Raw genomic sequence first — 23,477 nt, forward strand, 5'->3', positions numbered from 1 at the left:
ATAAGATGGGAAGAATCTATATTTGCACTCTGCACTATGCAGTGTTGAAATGTGTGGGTTTTCCATCTGTGCCTCCCACCTTAAAACACCATACTCTAAGTTCACATACTTTCCAAATGGAGTCTATTGAAGATCTTTGAAAAATGGTCACTGTATAATATCTGGTGTCACTAATATCAGCTATTTACAAAGATTGATGAGTGTATTTGTACAGGAAAGGCTGGACAAAAGGTTCTTGGGGGGGGGAAATCTATTTCAATAAGACTTCGGACCTCCTGCCTTAATCTATAGAGTGCAAAACTCTTGTTTGCTCTCACAACCTCTGTTACTGCTTAAAATATTGTTAAGCTTGGATGTGGGATTTTTAGTCAGTTGTAATGCTTCCCTTAAAACTATACAGCTTCACTTGACCCAGCAAGTCTGAAGGATTACCTAAATTAACCAAAAAGTTATAATATCCACATTGAAGCTTAAAAGATAGGCACTAATTGATATTTAATTATATAAGATGTAAATATAATTTACTTTCTTTTTCTTTCCTTTATGATTGTGGCCAATTTTATTTCTATATAAAAATTATTGGGTCTAATACATAAGTCGAGGACTAAATTGTCATAACATTGGGTTCCATATAGTTCTGTATTTAAACTGCTGTGTGATAACTAGTGTTAAAAATGCAATTAGGAAGAGAGGAGACAAAATCCACTGAAGAAAACCAAGCAAACAATAGTTTAAATGAGGAAGGTGAGATGAATAAGCACTGGGATTCCACTGTGAGCGGTGTCACTGTTTGAAGTGACCACGAAAACCAGTTCTGGTTGCCTGCTCCCAGATGTTCGCATAACCTCTCTGGTTACTATCCTTTAAAATTATGTCAAGTTGTTTATATTGACTTTTTGAATGTTTATTTTCTTAATTTTGGAGAGAGGGAGGGAGAGAGCAGGAGAGAGACAGGAACATCTGTTCCTATATGTGCCCTGACAAAGATCACACTGATAACCTCTGCGCTTTGGGACAAAGTTCTAACAAATCAAGCTATCTGGCCAGGGCTATTTATATTGATTTAATTTAGCAGTTCTTACCATTGAAATGGTTTAAGGGGCTTTAAAAATAACAAAGCAAAAAACAAAACAAAACAAAACAAAACAGACCATCTAACTTCTACTAGAAAATGATATTCAGTCATTCCACTGTGAAATCTAGGTATTTGCCTTTTAAAACCTTCTTATGTGATTCTGATGTGTAGCCAGCACTGAGCTTCACTGATGTAATTAATAGATTATTTTGATCTCTTCCACTTTATCAACTGAGGTTCTGCAATAAACACGCCCATGCTTTTGCCCAAATTGAACACTCAAATCAAGAACTAGACTATTTTGTGTGAGATAAACTCACAAAGCTTTCATTCTCATCAGCTTCCAAATCAGCTAGATTAATAGCTCCTTTGTTACAAAGCTTCCATTTCTTCCCTTGATTTCAGTTATTTTTTACTTGACACAAAATAGAGAGTTTAGAGATTCATAGCATTTAAGAAATCTGAGACTAAGAGGCCCTCCAACAGTATCTAGTAAAGTGCCCACATTTTAAAAAGGAAGACATCCCCAGAAGGTAGGATGATTTGTCCAAGGTCACACAGTTAAGAACTGAACTCCACTGACTGTCTCTAATACTATTTCAAGTCAACTATGTTGTTCCCTATTTATAAGGAGCCAGTTAGACTCAAGCCACTAATTTATAGATGTAAAATTTGACTTGGAGTCACTTTGACTCCCTTAAAATTCAACTGCACAGACAACTGGGGCAGATATACTGATACAGTCCTTTTCATTCTTATGATAATAAAAATATTCCTTATCTGTTACCCAGGTAGAATTAACTCTAACTCCTTTGTTCTATCATTATTACACTTTGTACAGATCTACAGCACAGCACCTATAATTCTTCAGTCCATGTAATTGTTTTTAAACCTATCTTTGTCCACTGGATTGTCAGCTTCTTCAAGGTAGAGACTATTTCCCATTTATTTTTATATCCACAGAGCCCAGTATCATCCTGTATACATAGAATGGGCTTTACAAAATGTGTGTTGAATGAAACAAAATTAAAACTCAGAAACGTTAACTCCAATGCTAACAAACATTAAAAATGAATGACACTCTATGTGGCTGGAATTCTAGCACCTTATACTGTACTTTTTTATAGCATTAGAAACAGCCAAGGCTAAGGATCCAACAATGCCATTATAAACAGCAACTTACACAGAATCTTGAAGAAGACATTTTGTATTGCTCTCTCTGGACTTTAATATGTATGTGCATGTGTGTGTGTGTGTGTGTGTGTGTCCATGAAAAAACAAAAAAGAGAGAAACCATACAGTAAAGAAGATCAAGCTAGTTATCACATATCTGAGTGTTATTTACAGTGATTAATAATACTTGATGATAGGGTTTTTTTATTAAATAAAACAATATATTAAGAATAGTTTTCTTAGAAAGCTTATATTCAGAATTCACATCATTTTTGTACATTTGTTTGTTTAGTGTCAAAAATCTTTCAAGTAAAAGCATGTTTGTTGTCAATTAAAACAGTTTATTATTTTTGGAGATGGCTGGGGATTCTTAAACATATTAAACTACAAATATCTATTCTCAACACAATTAGATGCAATGCTATGCAAGCAGCAGAAAAGCTAGCCATAAAAAAAAAAGGTAGACCAGGAGTAGCCATCATGATGGCTTAAAATAAAGGAAAAAGAAAAACATTTCCTAGATGATAGATATGAGAGAAATGTGGCCAGGGAATTCACTCATCAGGTGAAAAGCACATTACATGGAAGCAAACAGTGGGAGGAAAAAAAAAGTCACATTTCAGCAGAGAGTCATGGGTTTTAGGTAACCATGGCAACAGCTCAATGAAATAACTGCTTCTCTTTTTTCTTTATAAAAAAAGATTCTGTGGAATGTCATATGTTTTACTTTTTTTTTTTTCAGATAAAACCTCTAAGGCCATAATAATCTTTGCTCCTGAAAGCTTTTAATAACTGGTAGTTTATTTCTATTTATTTAAATTTAAGAGCGCACTGTCTAGGTTGACCTTCTCCATTAATGTATACTTCTTTTATCACCCTTTTTTATTTGACTTGGGCCACTTGATCTTTCCCCCATAATATATTATAAATCATCTATGTTGAACTAGAAAAAGAAAAAATCTTTGTCCAAAGACTGCTGCCACTTACCAGATAATATTGGACAAGGTATTTAGAATCTTTGACCTTTGGTTTTACTAACAACAAAATAACTTGGGTACAATTATCATCTATGCTTGTTTTCTATGTCAATGGAAATACTGAATGGAATAGAAAAAAAAATAATATAGCGGAAAGGATATAAAATCTTTTGGTTTATATAAACTTGAGTTTTGGTAGACTATTGTAAATTACTTAGCTACATGATCCTGGACAAGTTATTGATTCTGAGACCTTTTTCTCTAAAATTAAAGCATAATTGTGAAAAAATTTGATTAAATCTGTTAATGTAAAATGACTAGCTTAGTGTCTGACATAGTCTTTGAGTTCTATGTGTGGAAATTACTATTACAATATATCTTTATATGATATAGCAATGTTAGTTATTATAATAATGAATATTCAACCACTATTATAGAGCCAGAGTTAAAAACAATTTGGTGGCCTGTCTAATGGTCTTGTATTCAATAATAATTATAATAATTATAAAAGTTGTTATTATTAAACCCTCTATACCTGGCACTATATACTAAGTGCTTTATACATGTTAGATTATTTAATACTTTATAAAAATTGTTATAATCTCCATTTATAAATTAAAAACTTTGATACTCAGAGAGCTTAAGTATTTTGCCCAAGGTCATGTAGCTAATTAAGAGTCAATATTGGGAACCATGTCTTTCTGACTTGATCTATGTGATCATAATATTAGTGCTAACAATTTCTCCTACCCTATCTCCCCTCTGTATCGAATATAAGACAATGATTTGGGATTAAGTTTTTCAAGTTATTTCTTGAACCAAGGTAGATTTCCTCCTGGTTACTAATATATTCAGTCATCTTAACATTTAGTCACTTGACAGTTGGCATTTCAGCAAAAATAGTTCCATTTAAAACCTCCCTAACTTAACCAAGTCTGCTGTAGGAGTTTTTAAGGCAGTATAATCTTTTGAAAATATCCTGAGATGTTTCATTATTCGAACAGAAATGAAAATGATCTCTATCTACCTGCCAGGATGTCTAGTTAATCATAACTAAAAAGGAATCCAATATATTACATTCAATACAAGTTACATCAACTTTATTCAGACATTCCTAAGTCATTTACAAGTAGTAATAAATGTAATGAATATAGCTTTGGAATTAAAAGAATGTACATCAATTTTCTAGCTCTGGCTCTAAACATCCTATGATCTTAGAAAAGTTACCTAACTGTTCTCTTAATTATGAATGGATAAAAGGATTAAGGAATGTATCAAACTATGAAGAAAACTAGAAACTGACATTTGTTGAGCAAAAATCTTGTTATTTCACGTTATTATATTATCAATATATTACATTAATCACATATTTATACACTATATGATGTTATATTTATTCAATATTTTATATTACAGTTGAGAAAATTGAGACTTGGCAAGTCTAAGTAACATGCTCACTGACATACTGCTAGTAAGTAATTGAGCAAGAACTGAAGCCCAAATCCATCTCAATTTTATAGCCTAATTCTTTTCCACAACACAATGCTTCTGCCCATAAATGATAACTTACTGACCCAAAATTAAAAGCTTCTCTAAGTGTTTCTCATTTAACACAGTAGCGGCCATCTAGCTGATGGGGATTTAATTTGCATTTACATTTGTATAGATTGTAAACTCACTGAGCAGGAGGCTGGTAGGATTGTTTTGATTATCTTTAACTGTGGTGCAAACAGCTGACCAGAATGTCTGTGCCTTCTTTGTTGTCTGTAAAAATTGTGAGTGTGTGTGTAAAATCAGCAATATTAATGTGTGCTGCTAGATATTAGGATGATGATTATATTGGGGGGATGGTAATAGTCAAGAGAGACATGAGGGAAACTTCTGAGGTCACAGTGTTTTTCTGTTTCTTGATCTGGGTCTTGGTTTTGTGAGTGTAATCAAGATGGTAAAAACTTATCTAATCGTACATTTAGAAAATGTGCCCTTTTGAGTGTATACGTTATTGTACTTCCATAAAAAATGTTAAAGAAACAATAAAGCTCATTCATTTGTTCTGTTACAAATGTATTAATCATAACAGAAGAATCCTACAGCCTTTTTTATCCTTCCATACTAAGCCTCAGTTTTCTCATCACTCAAATAGGGATAAAATTATATAAACCAACAAAGTGTGAATTTTTAAAAGTGTGATGCCTTCCTCTTGTCTGGGACACAGTAGGACCTCAATACATATTTACTAAAAATAATATATTTCTGTAAATATCTTCTAAGGCAAAAGTTGGTACTAATAACAGGACTAGGAAAAAAGTATGTTTAGCACATGTTAATAGTTGAAGATATGTTGGTTTATCCCTTGATTTTTTATTCATTCATCAAATATGTACTGAACCTCTCTCTATTCTAGATTCTGAGAATCAATAATAATAATAATTTTTTAAAAAGTTAGCCTTATTGAGATTAAATTTTTTAAGAAGGGGGGAGTAATACTGAATTTTTATCAAGGGAGACTACGGTGAATAAAGTTTTAGTTTGGCAAAGAATAGTATCTACTCAGTGGGCACAAGTCTCCTATGGAAGGTTGTACCTGTTGTGAAGAGTCAGAAAGGGTGGGGCAGCTTCTCCTGAACTTATGGTTTAGTTTAGGATTGACCTCTTGCTATCTAATTACTTTCTTTCATTGAAGCCTTCATCAAGATGAAAAGTTCATTTATATACCACTAAAAAATAAATCTGCCAATTAAATTATAATGTGCTATCATTAACCCCTTAGATTTTTTATTTTAGACTTATTGAAAGATCTACTTTTGCCTTACTTAGTCAACTATTTTTATCATAGTTTACTGTTCTGCACACATGCAAAGGAAACTATAAACAAAATAATTCCATGAAAGATTCCTATAGTTTCTTCATATTTAGAGTCAGACCTTTTTGAATTACTTTTTAGGTCAGAGTCTACAACATTTATTTTTTTCCAAAATATTTCCTTGGCCATCAATATTAGGTAGAATATCAGACACATGACAAGGAATGTGTGTTCTTGGACACAAACGAGGGCATGGGATGTAGAGTTATATGTGATGCCCAGAGAAGAGGAGCTCATCAGAATTTAGCAGTCAGATAACATCATTTATAAGCAAATGAAAAAGAGTTGTTAAACTCAAGATATTCTCTAGAGTTAACACTGACATTATTGGTTGATGGTTTCAATGTGAAAGACATAAGAGAATAAAATACAAACAGTAAATTACCAGTTTCTGGTTTAAACATGATAATTCATCGGCTTCTGGTTTAAGCTGCAGGATGGTTGTTGAGATAGGAAATGGGGGTAGAACAGATTTCGGGTTTTTAATGTAACATTTGAGATGGTTGTGAGATGACATTGAAAAATGAAGTCAGAGATGAATATACAGGTTTAGAGTTCAGAGTAATGCTTTTGGATTAGAGTCAGGAATTAGGGAGTTCTTATCATGTACTTGGCATGTAAGCCATGAAACTGGTTGGTATCACCAGAGAAGAGGTAGAAAGAGATAGAAGAAGAGGGTACAGACCTAACCTCTGTGCCGGGCCTCGTTCTGTGGTCATAAAATCAGTGGTCACACAACAGATCATTTAAAAATGTTTGTCAAATAATTTTTTTCATCAAATAAATAGTTGACAACAATTATTTGAAGTAGTTATTATTATTCCCATTTGATAGATGAGGCTTAGGAAATGTAACACATTTTCTTAAGTGGTCGATATAAGACTACAATCATTTTCTAGATTTTAACTTTCGTGTATTATTCTGCAAACCTCAGAAAACTGCTTTCTTCAACAGTTCACTTTAGACTGCTAATCTCCTGATGATTATAAATCAAAATACGGTAAACAGGAGTTTCCACCTCCCTACCTCCCCTTTCGCCCTTGTCTTAGAGGTGGCAACAACATTTTTTAACATCAAGGTGTTCTGCGCAGATCGTCTGTAGCCGATTGGAGGAGTACAACCAACGTCAGGTTTTGTGCGATGGCACTCCCGAGGGACCCTTACAGCGCAACCCTGGGAACCAGGACACAGACAGGACCCAGAGGCTCCCCTCCTCAGCTGATGTGGAATTTTGCCTCAGTTTGACCCAGTATGAATCGGGTCCCATGGATAAAACTGCCAACTACAGCTTTAGAAATACACTGGAAGGTAATCCCCCCTTTTCTCACTCATTTAAATTTTTTTTTCTGAATTTATGTTTACAATCTCTTATCCAACACCCTAAGTGCAACAGAGTTGAGAATTCAGAATTTTCTGAGTACAGGGTGTCTTTGGGTTACGACACAGTTCCATTCCTGCAACAGTGACATAACTCGAATTTTGTTGTAAGTCGAAACACACCCTAGCCTAAGTCACTTACCTATCCTAACACAGTTTTAAAATCATAATCTAGAACATAAAAACACAACTAAGCCTCAGAAAAAGGAAAAAAATATAAATATACAGTACTGTGGTAACAGAAAAAAATGACAAAAAAATGAATGTAAAAAAAAATTCCTGTGGTTGGCTTGCACACTGGAAGGGGCATTGCAAGGTGGGAGAGAATGACCTCTTGGGAGAGGAAGCTGAAGAGGCAGGAGAACCTGCAGAAGGTGCTGGACATACTGGGTCAGATGAATCAGGATCACCTAAGGAACATGTGGGAGACACAAGTGTTTCATCTTAAGAAGCAGCTGATGTAGAGGGCACATGATCTGTTGCAGACCTCTCTCCTTAAAGAATTGTTCTAGGCTAGTTTGAAAGGTTAATGACTTCTTCTCTCCCAAAGTCTGCATGTAACACTGCAAGGCATCCATAAGAGCTCTGTAGACCTTATAGAATCTGTCAGCTCTGGAGTCATCAGCCTGAAATTTTGCCAACCCATCCTCTACCATAGAAAAACCTTCTGCCAAAACCTTGGTAGTAAGTCTCTTGGGTTCTGGGGTTTCTATCTTTTCCTCTTCAGTTAGCTGCCTCTCCAGCTGTATGAAGTCCTCAGCAGACAGCTCCTCTCTGTGTGATGTCAGTAGCTCTGTGACATCCATCATCATAGCTTTCCTCCTCTTTGAAGCGCTACTATCTGAAGACTCTGACTTTCATTTAGGAGCCATGACAAGAGCAAGAAATTCATCAAACAAAGCAACACAAATGAACACTTGCACTTTTAACCATCCAAAATGGTGTAAGTAAGCTTACTGGGGGATGCCAACTCCCTCACTCATCTGCTGCGTTACTGCATACTCTTCTGCCTCACGCAACTAAACTAGTTTGCCCATGCAATCCACTAAGTATGATGCTAACAACATAAGCCAAAACACTCATGTCTCAATTTTTTAAGTTTTTATGGGAGTGAGCATCATAAACTTGAAACATCTGATATCGAGACTGTCCTAACCTGAGGATCCCCTGTAATTGGTGCCAAATTAAATAATTCACTTTCAGGACATTTTATATTTTGTAGTTATAAATATAGGACTGTAGAGCTATTATACTTTTTTAAAGTTTTAGTATTTTATCTAGTTTAAAATATTCTGGAAACTAGGCTCTTTGAGGCAAGTCCGTTCTTTTAACTATAATAGGGATAAAACCCCAGGGAATCCCTTTCTTTTTAGGTCCTTCTTATTTGTTCTGCAAATCTCTCAATCGTGCTACTACCTCCCTTTCAGCACCTGCTCATTCTTCTTTGCTCAAGGCTGTCCCGGTCATGAAATCTATCCCCTTCACCCCAAATCACATTATGAAAACAAACCTACAAAAAAACCCCAAGAATATTAACTCAAGTCACAGATTTAACTGGAGGTTTGGAAAGACATGACCTCCATGGCAAGACCAACTCAGAACACTACACAGTCCACCTCCTAAAACTCTGGCACTCTCCCCCATAGACAAAGCTTGCTTTTTTCCCCCTTATTTCTTATTTCTTAACTTTTTGTTTTCTTTTGTCCTGTGGTTGTTGGTTTATCCTTTAACTTCTGTTGCTCAACTTTGTAGGTAGCTTCCCTGTCTCTTTCATTTCCCTGTATCCTTCCTGTCTATATCTCTGGACCTTGTATTCCCTCAGAAGTAATTTAAGCAAGGAGAATATCACCCTGAAAAGGAATCCTGGTGTCAACTGTTAAAATAAAAAGCATGATTATTTTCCTAAAGTAATATGAGTGATAAACCTTTTCCAAGTAATCACCATGTGCAAGGCACTGTGCCAAACGTTTGTGTGGTACTATCTTTCTTAATCCTTACGGTCACTCTCTGAGAAAGATGGCATCATCATTTCCAGTTTAAAGGGAGGATACAAGATCAGAGATACTAAGTAATTTGGCTACCATCACTCACTTGTTAAGTGGCAAAGCTAAATCTATTCCTAGATTTTTCAATGCCCAAATCCAAGAGTCTTTTCTATTGTGTTCTGACAACCCAGAGTGAACTGAGTTTCTTGAAGGTGGAAAATATAAAGCTGATCCTTCAATAACATCATACATGAAGGCAATGCATCATGCCCAGGAGCCTCAGACACTACAAGCTGAGACAGAGGCACACACACTAATTGACCGTCACTATATGGGAGGATTAGGTATCCCGTCGACTGTGCAGGGTTTAACAGGGTTCCAAATTCTGACTTAATAATATTGCAAAGAGGAATTACATACCTAAAGGACTGGAGTACTTTACAGGTTTTTCAGGTAGATTATCTAGCAATGAGAAAGCATAAACTTTGTTATTAAGGAACATGGGCTGGTCACAGAAATAAGGTAGGGGAGCCTCACTTCTCTGGGCCTCAATTCAAAAAATAAAAGTGGCTTGAGCTGTGTCATCCTAGCCGGTGGCTTACAAATGAGTTTCTAATGCACAGAGATATTAAAGAACATCAAGTTTATTGTGAATATATAATTTTCTATCATTTATAAATTGTTTGTGAATTCTTTATTTATTCTCCAATGATTTACTCTCATTCACACATATCTAGCATGCTTTCTAGAAAAGAGAAAAAGTATATCATAGCACATTATCTGTTACATAATACAAGTTCAATAAGTATTGATAACTGAATACATAAATAAAATATAAGGTACTTCAAATTGTACCTAACCCACTGTTTAGCTTATCTATATTTGTTATATGGAGCTAATGTACTGGTAGAAAAATGTTAGAAAACATTAATCTGACCTAAAAAGGGTTTTTCCTGACCAGGGACACATTTTTTACTATTTTCTTTAAGCATTGATTCAGAAATAATTTTAAGCTTACAGAAGAATTGCAACAATAGGAAAATGATTTGACTTTGGGTGATTGGTACACAACATAATCAACAATTCAAATGTTAAATGTTTACCTGAAATCTAGGTACTCTTATTAATCAATGTCACCTTGTTAAATTTTCTAAATAAAATTTAAAAAAATTGTAACAATAAAGACACTATAAAAAATACACATAGCCTGACCAGGTGGTGACACAGTGGATAGAGAGTCGGACTGGGAAGCTGAGGACCCAGGTTTAAAACTCGGAGGTCGCCAGCTTGAGTGTGTGCTCATCCGGCTTGAGCACAGGGTCGCTGGCTTGAGCGTGGGATCATAGACATGACCCCATGGTCACTGGCTTGATCCCAAAAGTCGCTCACTGGCTTGAAGCCCAAGGTTGCTGACTTGAGCACAAGGTTGCTGGCTTAAGCAAGGGGTCACTTGTTCTACTGTAGCCCCCCAGTCAAGGCACATATGAGAAAGCAATCAATGAACAACTAAGGAGACTAAGGAGCTGCTACAAAGAATTGATGCTTCTCATCTCTCTCCTTTCCTGTTTGTCTGTATTTATCTGTCCCTCTCTCTGTCTCTCACTCTGTCACAAAAAAAAAGAAAAGAAAAATACACCAGATTTACTTACTGTTCACATTTTATCTTGTTTGCTTTCTTCCTGTGTCCCAATCTGAACCATTTGAGTTAAGTTACACAGATCAGCATCCTTTACCCCTGCACATTTCAGTGTTTTTCCTTAGAACAGGAATATTCCCTTACATAACCAGAGATTATCAACTTCAGTAAATTCTATATTGATATAATGCTTTATTTAATCTAATATTTATATTCTAATTTTTTTTCAGTAGATCTAATAATATCCTTTATAGCATTTTTTCTCTCTGTAACAGGATCTTGTCTAGGGTCAGGTAGCATTTATTGTCATGTCTCATCACCCTTCTTTAATCTGAAATATTTCTACAACCTTTTTTTTTTTAAATGATATTGACATTTAGGGAGTATAGTCCTTTCCCCCATTTTAAAATAGACTCTTCCTCAGTCTGAGTTTGTCTGATAGTTCCTAATGATTGGATCTAAGTGATTTGATCCAATTTCTTAGTCAGAATTCTACATAGGTGATTTTGTGTCTTTCTCAGAGGGTGTCACATCTAGAGGCACATGATTACCAAATATCTCACATTGGTGATATTATTGTAAGTTGATCACTTGCTCCAGGTGTGGTCCAATTTCCCCATTGTATAAATTACTTTTCTCCCTTTCCAATTAATAAGTTGACTACATGGAGATTTTTCAAGACTTTGCAAATATCCATCCTGCTCGCATTATTATCTTCTGCAGTTATCATTAACTGATGTTCACAAAGCGATGCCTTTCAAAGTTTAGCAACCCCTGTACATTTATTAGTCAGCACTTTAGGATGCTACTGTTAGCAAAACCCTTTCTTTTTCTTCCTTCCTTCCTTCCTTCCCTCCTTCCTTCCTTCCTTCCTTCCTTCCTTCCTTCCTTCCTTCCTTCCTTCCTTCCTTTCCTTCCTTCCCTCCCTCCCTCCCTCCCTCCCTCCTCCCTCCCTTTCTTTCTTCTTTTCTCTTTCTTTCTTCCTTTCTTTCTTTTTCTTTCTTTCTTTCTTTCTTTCTTTCTTTCTTTCTTTCTTTCTTTCTTTCTTTCTTTCTTTCTTTCTCTCCCTCTCTCTTCCTCCCTCTTTCCTTCCCTTCCTTCCTTCCTTCCTTCATTCCTTCCTTCCATTTCTTCATTCTTCATTCCTTCCTTCCTTCCATCTTCATTTCTTTCTTTCTTTCTTTCTTTTCTTTCTTTCTTTCTTTCTTTCTTTCTTTCTTCTTTCTTTCTTCTTTCTTTCTTTCTTTTTACTTTTTTCTCTATCTCTCCTTTCCCTTCCTTCCTCTTTCCTTCCTTCCTTCCTTCCTTCTTTCCTTCCTTCCTTCCTTCCTTCCTTCCTTCCTTCCTTCCTTCCTTCCTTCCTTCCTTCTTTCCCTCCTTCTTTTCTATTGTATACACTAAAGACTTTCAATTTTTTTCAAAGGGATATAATTCCTTAAGGTACATGATTGATTACCTTGTTTCTCAGATGGTCCCAAATTTCACCTGTGAACACACCTGTAAAGCTGGTTCTTGTGTCTCTGTTTCATATCCCCATCATTTTTTAGCACTTATTTTTGGTAATAACAAAACATTTTAGAGTCATCTTGTACTTACACTGCCCCAGGCCTGGAATCAGCCAGTATCCAAGAAATACTGATTCCCTTCCCTGAGTAAGGATATTAGAGACAAAGATATGGAGGTACATTTTGCTTGTTAAAGAGACACATTTGATCCCAAAACCCAGACAGAGTGCGTTGTGAGATGTCTTGTCCTAAAAGGAGTGCTCAAGTGCGTGTAGCCATAAAGAGAGAAGTGCTGGAGAAGCGGGACCAAAGGCACCCTTGTACTCTTCTGTCTCAGTAAATGCAGGTGGAATCAAACCTCACTGTTATTGCTGCCCTTTCTTATTGTAGGCTTCATGAGTGCTAATGTATGTCCCATTGAAAAAATACTTACAGCCAGTCCTGGGGTGGAGGAGCTGTTGTGTTTTCATCTACTGAAATTACTTATGTATCATTGATTGGGTTTCTTAGGTTTACTACTGAAAGAAATATTGAATATATGCAATTTATAAATTATGCAAAAAAGACATGTTTTTAGGTAAACCAAAAAAAAAAATAAGTACGCATTATACAAGATAGTCTTTTGATTAGACTACATAGTTGGTTAGGCTATATAATTGATTGTCATATAATATGGATTATTAGATTAAAAGAATCTTCTCATGTGCAGATCTACCCATGGTGTCTTGGGCTTCCTAGTTTATAATAGTGCTAACACAACATTAGCAAAACTGTGTGTGTTGTAGAGTAGGGGAGGACCAGCAGTTAATGAGGTGGTTAAAAGCAATCAAACCAACTACAATTTGAATCAAATTCCATCAATTCTTGAATTGGTTACCTTACGTAAGTTATTTATTTCTGAGCCTTAGTTTCATCATCTCTAAAATGTGGATAAGAATAATTTGTGGAGTTTGTGCAAGAATCAAATAACATATATAAGGAATTAACAACATTTCTTCAATATATGGCAGCTATTATCATGTTAAACTAAAATCAGTTATTGACAGTCATTAATTTTATGACACTTAGCTTAGAAACTAAGTAAATACTTGGTCCTGAGAAATTAGATCATGATAGGCTAGATGTAGTAAAAGATTAGGGAAGGGAGAAGATTAAAAAAAATTATTGAGATTAACACAGGGATAGATAACTTTATTGGAGATAAATAGCTTTGAGAGAGAGGAATTCCCCCAAATAAGGAGACAACAAGAGAAAGGCAGCTTCTGTTATACACACAAAAAAAGAAAGTGCAGGACAAGGAACAACCTTTACTTAATGGAATGTTTCCAACCCTAAGAACAGTGCAATTTAGGATTATGGAAACTTGTAATTGGAAGACATTTTCATCGTATTTAGTACAACATCCCATAAAATGCTGAGATGCCCATTATGGTATATCCCTATGTGGCATTCAAGGACTGTGATCAATCTACTCACAAGGGAGAAGAGGAAGTTCTTTAGGTAGACCAGAAACCTAATTTCATTTCATTTAAAGAGTTCTTCCTTAATTCTGGTATTGTGGAAAATTATGGAAGCATAAATATATACAAGATAACTATTACTCAATTTCTGACCTCAAGGAGCTCACTACCTAATGAAGAAATGCCACATGAACACATAAGGAAAACAAAATATGATGGTCAGTAAAAAAAAAAAAAAAGCTTTAAGAATGAGAGATAAATCAGAAAAATTTCCCAGGAATGTGAAAATTTAACAGAATCTTGAAGTATCAAGAAGAAAGGCATTTCCAGCAGAGGAAACAACATCTACAGTGGAACAGAGGTTTGAAAGTGTGAGGTTAGTTACAAAAAATGAGAAGTTGAATATGGCTAAATTATTAAGTTTGTAGTGGAAATAATAAGAGGGATAAAGTTCAGAATATACCATACCTACCAGCATTTCCCAATTTTCTCTGGAGGAAAAAAATGTATAGGCCCTTAAGAATACATCCACAGATCCTACAGAATTAAGAGACTACAGTTTGTTTTATATAAATGTCTTTTACATCATCCTTGTAAAAGAGATATATTTGAAAACCCAATGCTTAAAAATCATAATATAATGTTCATAATTTCAAGATGTCTTCATACCTTGTTATGTGAAACACTGCTATAGATAGTTGGAGTTGTAAGAGGCTTTTAAGCAGTAAATTGATATTCTATCTGTATTTCAGAAATATATAAAGCCTTAGCAAAATGGAGAAAGATGACTCAATGAGCTAATGGGCAGATGACAGGTGGTAAGGCCTTAAGATAGGGAAAATGAGATGAGATGAGACGAGATGAGATGAGATGAGATGAGATGAGTTGAGTTGAATTGGTTAGGGCAGAGAAACTTGTATACTCTAGAGTATACAAACATTTTATACTTGGGGACTCTAGAGTATTGAACCTTTTTATACTTGGGAACCAGTGGAAAAAAGGAGAATCATTTAGGAAACTGCTAAGGCAGAAATCACCCTGAGCTCAAGTGAATTTGACCAAGATTATTGGGTCCATGAGCTTCATACAACATCAGGGTGGTTAATTCTTTTGGCACAAAATTGATGGCAGACTGGTTCTCCTACCAATGGTTGAAAAACACGGCTCTAGAGTACAGAGTACCAGAAACTCTTGGTGACTGTTTATGAGGTAGAAAAGTGAGTACCACATTGAGAATGATTTCTAATAATTTGTCCTTGTTTTCTCCTCTTAAGCTATATCCCATAAAAAATCAAATATTTTATCATAGAACTTCTAAAAATCTGCTGTTAAGATTCTCTACAACCTTTTTTTCTGTAGCCCTTCAATTCTTTCTAATTTATTGTGACTGTCAACTATCCCACATGGAATTACCCTACCTCTTCATTTGCTAGGATTTCTTGAGGAACAGTCCAGAAAGTAGCAAATTAGCTATGAGCTTTAATGAAAGATTATGGAAGTTTTGAAATTTTGAGTAGTTTTAAGACAACAATGTGCATTTTGAAGAGAAAGGCCAGTGGCAAAGCACAAAGTAGTCTCAAAGGATGACCTACTTTTCAGTCTCCCTGCCTGATAAATGGATGTTTTTTGGATATCTAGAAATGATCAAAATGGCTCAAAAATAAATTCAATTAAGACTGATCATACAAACCAGAATGCCAGGGAGATTGCTTAAGCAGGAAGAGATATTCTAGTGATGGGAATGCTCAAGTCCTTTCTTATATATCTGTAGCAATTGTGAGGGAATCAGAAAGCTGAGTAACTTTGGTGTAGATACGTGTATACTGATTCAGAACAGAGGTAGGAGTTTCGACAAAGAATTTATCCACACCTGGAAGACCTTCCTAAGCCTGGGCTACTTAAATCCTTAGATTTGCCAGTCTTGTTGATATTCTGATCAGGAAATAATCGTTATGATAATAACAACAGTAACATCTTCAGGCACCAGACATTCTAATTTTTCCATATTATATTACTCAATCTACTTAATCCGTACAACAGTCTTATGCTATTTAATGTTCATTGATTAAACTGAAGCACCATATTCAGTGAAGTAGATATTACAATGCGTTTAGGTGACAACTTGTCTATTTCCAGTTGAATGAGCTGATTCTACTCATTTGACTCAAAGGATAACCTTTTTTCTCTTTACTGTCTTTACTCTGGGCAAATAAGGCCTATCCTATAACATGTAGGGAATTCAAACAAGTGCCCTGTGTATTATTGTACTTTCCAAGTAGGTTTACTCTGAATGTGATTTCTTAATTAGTAGATTCTGTTAACTCTTTAAAAAGACTGAAATAAATAGGGACTGCCATACTATGGAGAAGACCTTGTTCACATATATAAATGTATTAAGATATCTAGGGCAGAAGCTACTCTCAGAGAAGAGTTAATATTTATGTTCTAGATTTATAAAAAAAATATGTGAATAATAAGTTCTCTATATACAAATGCCTGTTAAATTCTAATCAGTGATTTGTTTACCAAAGCAGAATGGTGGCAAGACCAGAATATATTCATTTTATCTGTTTGTTAGGAACTCTCTGGTCAGGATGCAGTGATAGCCTGTTAGAAACTGACTGTTCGAACACTAACGGACATATTCATTTTTGCAGAGACAAATTTCTTTAGACCAAAAGACAATGTTCTGATCTCTAGGTTGCAGAAACTCACAGTTTTATATTGCTTCCAGAAAGAAAGAAAATCAAATTAAAAAGAAAATACTTTAAAGTTTGGGGATATTATTGCTTGATACTCAGTAAAATTTTATCAGCATGTGTGATATGATATCATCTGAGCAATCTCCCTAAAAAATATAAAGGATGGTCAATCCCCATATATTTATATATTTTTAAATGACTCCTCTCTTTCCTCTATGTTCTGCTGTTTGTACTAGCATTAATAGTGTTCTTGCCAAATGTGAATATTGAGAAAGCAAAGTAAGTTATTTAAAGTTTGTATCTCTTTGCTATGAATTTAAAGGTCCTGGTAGGGAGCACACAATAAATTATACAATAATACAAGTGTATTATATAATTTTATACTTGAAGCTTATGTAAATTTATTAATGAATGTCACCCCAATAAATTAATTTTTAAAAAGACAAAAAAGGAAAAGACATCATCTAGAACTTCAGAGGTCTAAAACTTTGGATAAGAAACCACTGTTTTCATTATAACTATACATCTTTATAATATACATGTATTACTTGAATAAAAATTCAAAAGGTAAAAACAGATAAAATTAAATAAATAAAAGATGATGCTGGTATTTTTTTTCTGTTTTTTTTTTAAAGATTTTATTCATTATAGAGAGAAGAGAAAGAGAGAGAGAGAGAGAGAGAAAGGAGAGGAGCAGAAAGCATCAACTCCCATATGTGCCTTGACCAGGCAAGCCGAGGGGTTTGAACCGGCAACCTCAGCATTTCCAGGTTGAGGTTTTATCCACTGCGCCACCACAGGTCAGGCCAGTGCTGGTATTATGTACTGACAAACACCACTTTAGGAGAAAAAATAGAGCCACATTAGAGAGAAAAAGACAGAGAACTCTCCAGATTTTGGAAGGGTCCTTTAAATGCATTGAAACAGTGATGAAGTTATATAGTTCTGTGTTTAAGCATCAATCTAATATTATGAGCACTTCCTCCCTCATATAAAAAATGTATTTAATAATCATGTTTAGGTTATTGTGAAGATGTATACAAACCTAGCTCCTACTGCATACACAAGAAATATCTCCCTTTTCCCGTACTCCTGTGTCCTCTGTAATCTTCAAGTCTTCCCAACTTTCCTTATAATTTAGCACAAGTTATTAGTCTCTATCATACGTATTTATTCATAATAGATAGTGTTCATTTAATTTTTCATCATTTGAAGTCACTGTTGTGGAAAATGGTTGTTTGCTAAAGAACAGTCTCATTTTTCTAATAATTCAACTTAAAACCCTAGAACATTTTTAAGGAGTAAAATGATAATGCAGCTCTTCTAAGTAGAGAGTCAGGCCAATTGTACATATAGAGATTTTACTTCTTTGAGACAAATCTCAGAAAAAGATGCCACCACTCATTAGCGGCAAACACTACAAAGAAAAAAACAGAATTGTATTTCTATGCATTTATTCATTTAGCACATATGAGAGACTTCATGAAACCAAAGGTAAATTAACTATATCCCATGTATCTATAGAAGTGCTTTGTAATTTTCCACAGTGACTGATCTAAAACAGTTTGGTTTCAGTATCTATTTACAACTCTTAAAATACATGGAAAATTCCAACAAATCTTTGTTTATGTGGGTTCTACTTATAGCTACTTATCATTTTTAAAACGTAAATTGAGAAATTTGAAAGTATTTATTTATTTATTTGATTTTGCAAGTATATTTATTAAAGTTGGGGACAATAAACCGAGGAAGGGTTTAGAATATAAGAAAAAATAGGAGAGTCTAAGCAAGGCTGCTTTCTTTCTCTGAAAATGTTATAGGGAAGAAATAGGCTCAGGCTGAGGTGCTTTGGCTCACTGGGAAGTCAGAAAAAAAGGGGGCCTTGGAGGCAGGTTCAGAGATTTAGGCAGGGACGAGCTGCCATTGCCCACTGTTCCCCTGGTTAAGTCTCAAGGGGATCCTTAAAGTTTAGGAGATACATGCCTGGGGGTGGGAGAAGAGGAAGGTAGGGGGAAGAAAATGAATCATTACATGTTAGTAAAAATAACATAATTAAAATATATTTTAAAAAATATTAAGTGGCATAACACTGCTTTATTTATTTTAAAAAAGAGATCTGGATTCTATGTCTGCTTCTATATTTAATGTATTATGAAATGGTGTTTGGTTCAAGAACTTGAAGAAAATCCAAACTCACGTAGATATAAAATTGGAATAAGGAGCAAGAAAATCTCATACTTTAGTGAAAAAAAAGAGCAATCAATAGACAGTAATCCTGAGATGACAGAGTGGGACATTACATAATGATAAATAAATCGTTTCACCAAGAGGACACTGCAATCCTAAATATGTATGTGCCAAACAAAGGAGCTCCAAAATATACAAAGCAAAACTAAAAGAACCGAAAGGAAAAGTAAACACATCCACAATTATAAATGGAGACCTTAATACCCCTTTCTCTACAATTAGTAGGACTTGACAGAAAATCTATGTGGATGTAGAAGAACTCATGAACCAAAAGTATTTAATTGAAACTTATAGAACATTTCACCCAACAACAAAGAAATAAACATTCTTTTTCAATGTCTTCAAAATACATATTAAGATAGACTGTATTCTATACCATAAAACAAACATCAATCAAAAAAAAAGTACTGAGCCTGACCAGGCAGTGGCACAGTGGATAGCGTGTCAGACTGGGATGCAGAGGACCCAGGTTTGAGACCCCAAGGTCCCCAGCTTGAGCGTGGGTTCATCTGGTCTGAGCAAAAAGCTCACCAGCTTGGACCCAAGGTCACTGTGGTCAAGGCACATATGAGAAAGCAATCAATATACAACTAAGTTGTCACAACGAAAAACTGATGATTGATGCTTTTCATCTCTCTCCATTCCTGTCTGTCTGTCCCTATCTATCCCTCTCTCTGACTCTCTGTCTCTGTAAAAAAAAAAAAAAAGTACTGAAATTATACAGATTGTGTTTCCCTACCAAAATATAATCAAATTAGAAATCAATAATATCAAGATAACAAGAAAATATCATTTAAAAAATAGAAAATTTAAAAAAAATCAGGCTAATATTCCTCATGCAAGTAGATATAAAAATCTTTAACAAAATATTAACAAATAGAATTTAGCACTATATAAAAAGAATTCTATGTTATAAACAAAGTTAAGTTTATTACAAAAATTCAGTTAGTTTATATGTAAGTGTCATATATTTACTCTTTCAATGAGAGTATTCTGGCTGTCATGTAGTGTTATAGTTTTTCAAGGCATTACCATTGAGGACAATTAAACAAAGAGTAATGAGATCTTTATTACTTCTTATAATTGTATGTGAACTGAAAGAAATTACTAAACAAAAATACAAATAAAACTTTTAGGGAAATATTTAAAATTTACTTTCAAATAATAAAATAAAAAGCTACAAAATTATGAACCTTTTTTTGGTTAAGAATTGGCAATATTTTTTGTGCATTGTATTTACTAACTCATAAATATGAAGAGATGCGATTTGTAGCACTACAGTAATATTACAAATATTGATGTGTGGAAAAGTAGGCTTAAAAAACATAATATACATTGTTTTCAATGTTGCATTTCACAAATAGTTATTATCACTTTCCTTTCTGAAAGTTTAAGATTAATGGAAGAATTATTGCCCAGCGAATAAATAATTTCTCAATTACTTATGTTCAATTCACCTAAACCTACATATTGTTTCCTGAGAATTTTCTTAAATATATAATCATATAATAGTTCTAGTAAACCAAGAACTTGTTAATTTTGTGAATATGTCTAAAATATATATATTAACTTTAAAACCATTCTTTTTAGATATCCTTACTTTGTTTTCATTTATGTAGACAGAATTAGCAGTTGCTTTTTATTGTATGGTCATATTTTATGATGAAATAAATTTCCATATCAATTCATAATGTCTATGATTTATTTACAGAAAAATACGAAATATTAACCTTTTAATGAGGCAATGGCCAAGTGGTTGAATAGGCTAGCTTACTGGTTAAGAAAGAGTCTTGCTTCCATTTTTAAATCTTACAGTTGAGTCAAATTTCTGGTTTGGAAAAAAAAACCCATATATAAATGGTTACATGTCATTGGCTTTGGGAATCTGATATAAATAGTTTTAATCCATTGAAGGAAGCAATTTTTTTTTCTTTAAAGATATCTGTATAGAATAAGATCAATAGAAAAAATTAATCATTACATTAAAGTATTTGGGAAATAATAGATGGTACATACCTTTTTAGAGCTTCAAAACACATCTTAGACTAAAGGATCTAAAAAGTTCTACAATATAGAGGTTTCTTTTGGTTTAACCCAAAATATTTCCAACTAATTTGACTATAAACCCGACGCAAAACTATCATCACCTTGTGTCATTTATTTCCCCAAATACAATTTTAAAATCTTTGGGTATACCAATTTCTAGAAACTTATTTGGGACAGTCTAGTCTAAAATTAAAATTCTGCATCTACAAATGCCAGGAATTAGCTCCATCTATTTAGACCAAATTGATTTTATGCCAGAAACTATGACTAGTTATTCTTTTCTTTACTATAGTTATGTTTGGGCTGATCCAAGTGATTATTCATGGCCCTGGCCGGTTGGCTCAGTGGTAGAGCGTCGGCCTGGCGTGCGGGGGACCCGGGTTCGATTCCCGGCCAGGGCACACAGGGGAAGCGCCCATTTGCTTCTCCACCCCTCCCCCTCTCCTTCCTCTCTGTCTCTCTCTTCCCCTCCTGCAGCGAGACTCCATTGGAGCAAAGATGGCCCGGCGCTGGGGATGGCTCCTTGGCCTCTGCCCCAGGCGCTAGAGTGGCTCTGGTCACAACAGAGCGACCCCCTGGAGGGGCAGAGCATCGCCCCCTGGTGGGCAGAGCGTCGCTCCCTGGTGGGCGTGCTGGGTGGATCCCGTTCGGGTGCATGTGGGAGTCTGTCTGACTGTCTCTCCCCGTTTCCAGCTTCAGAAAAATACAAAAAAAAAAAAGTGATTATTCATTTATTTAGATATAGACTTTAGTAGAAATTTATAGTAAAGCAATAGTTAGATCCAAGGAAAAATGTGAGAAAGAAGTTTGTTTCTAATGCTAAGTATTTGGAGACATGACACTTGTTTCAAGATAAAAATTTATCTAGTTCTTAAAATTCATTAAGGTTACTGCATTTTACAACTCTAGGGATACCATCCAAATTTTACCACATTTTTCTGTAGAGAATAAAATAATCATAAAATATAATGTAAATGGTACTCCCTAAGGATTTTCATTTTTACTGTACTATAAAGCTATTCCCATAAAAATGAAAACCTAAAAAAACAAATAGCTGACATTTATTGAGAATTTACTGTCAGGTATTTTAGTAAACAATTTACCTACCTTTTATAAAACACATTCTAAGTGGTAAGTTCTATATATACTATTATCCCCATTTATAGAATTTTTTAAAAATGTCAAAAAGTCAAAGTCATTTGCTTATAGCAACATAGATCATACATTCCAGAGCTGGAATCTGAAATTTAGAAATGTGATAAGTATGCTACCATCATTGAAGAGAGATCACTTGAATTCAAGACATGATATCTTGGGTAACTTCACATAGCACATTATTTATGAAATGAAGATAATATTTCTCTACTACCTGTGTCTGAGTGTTTATATAAGCATCAAATAATATACTTGTTAAATGTGGAGATCCTCTGTTATATTACAATGAAGAAAATCTTTTCTAAGATTTATTAAAGGTACTAGAATTTTATTATCTTTTATCAATAATTTTAACTCAAAATATATTGATTTTTTTTCTCCTGTAGTAAATTCAGAAGCTTGTGACAGTGACCTCGTAGTAGGTGACTTTCCGAGAAAAGTTTTAAAAGATTGTGATCTTGGATTTATAACTTTAGTGCTTAAATGAATAGGAGAGAATGTATTAATAAAAAGGATCAGTTTCATAGGCAGAAATGCTTGAAATATGGTAATTAATCAAGATAAGAAGCATCACTTATATAAACACTAAACTCCATTGTAGTTCTGTGTATTTCTTCCAAGATTCTACAGGCTGTTAGTTTCATAGGATACTGCTTCATTAGTCCACTTCTATTAATTGAGGCTCATTTTAAAATAGTGTAAAAAAGAAAACCCAAGTAATGTGACTTCAAAAAATAGATTTTCATTTTGCTCTCACGAAACAATACAGTTAAACAATCCAGGACTGGTAGTACAATTTATCATCCTCAACTCCAAGCTATCTCTATATCTTCATTCTAGTATCTTCATCTTAATTAGCAAGAAGAGTACAAAGTGGGGCAGGAGTACATGCCCATTTCTATTTAAAGGCATAAGTGAGACATGTCTATCATCAAGTCTGTTTTATTCCTATGCACAAATAGGCATGGCCACACTTAATTCCAAAGGGAAACTGGGAAGTGTAATCTCCAGCTAGCCATGTGCCCTACTACATTTAGGATATTCATTATTAGGAAAAAGAGAAGAATTAGTATTAGTGAAAAAGGCAGTTTCTAACACAATCCCTTTTCCTAGTGTTTGAAATATGTAAAATTAAAATGAAGAACTCTTACTACAGTGGTCTGTCTACAAAGTTTCATATAAAAAACATTAATTCTGTATTGGTAAATGAAGCATCATAATATTTTCTTACTCTAGATATTCCAAGTTATTGAACTTGTGAATATTTATTCTATAA

General features: G+C 34.4%; 1 protein-coding gene across 1 annotated transcript in view; it reads left to right on the plus strand.

Annotated features, from left to right (window-relative positions):
* TYR (tyrosinase) overlaps positions 1 to 23,477 on the plus strand; it is a 91,837-nt gene that overhangs the window by 2,479 nt on the left and 65,881 nt on the right. The window contains exon 2 of the mRNA XM_066360715.1: positions 7,180 to 7,396. Within this exon, the coding sequence (XP_066216812.1) occupies positions 7,180 to 7,396 (217 nt within the window). The remainder of the gene's footprint in view (positions 1 to 7,179; positions 7,397 to 23,477) is intronic.

This window comes from Saccopteryx leptura, chromosome 1 (genome assembly GCF_036850995.1).
Source record: "Saccopteryx leptura isolate mSacLep1 chromosome 1, mSacLep1_pri_phased_curated, whole genome shotgun sequence".
NCBI lineage: Eukaryota > Metazoa > Chordata > Mammalia > Chiroptera > Emballonuridae > Saccopteryx > Saccopteryx leptura.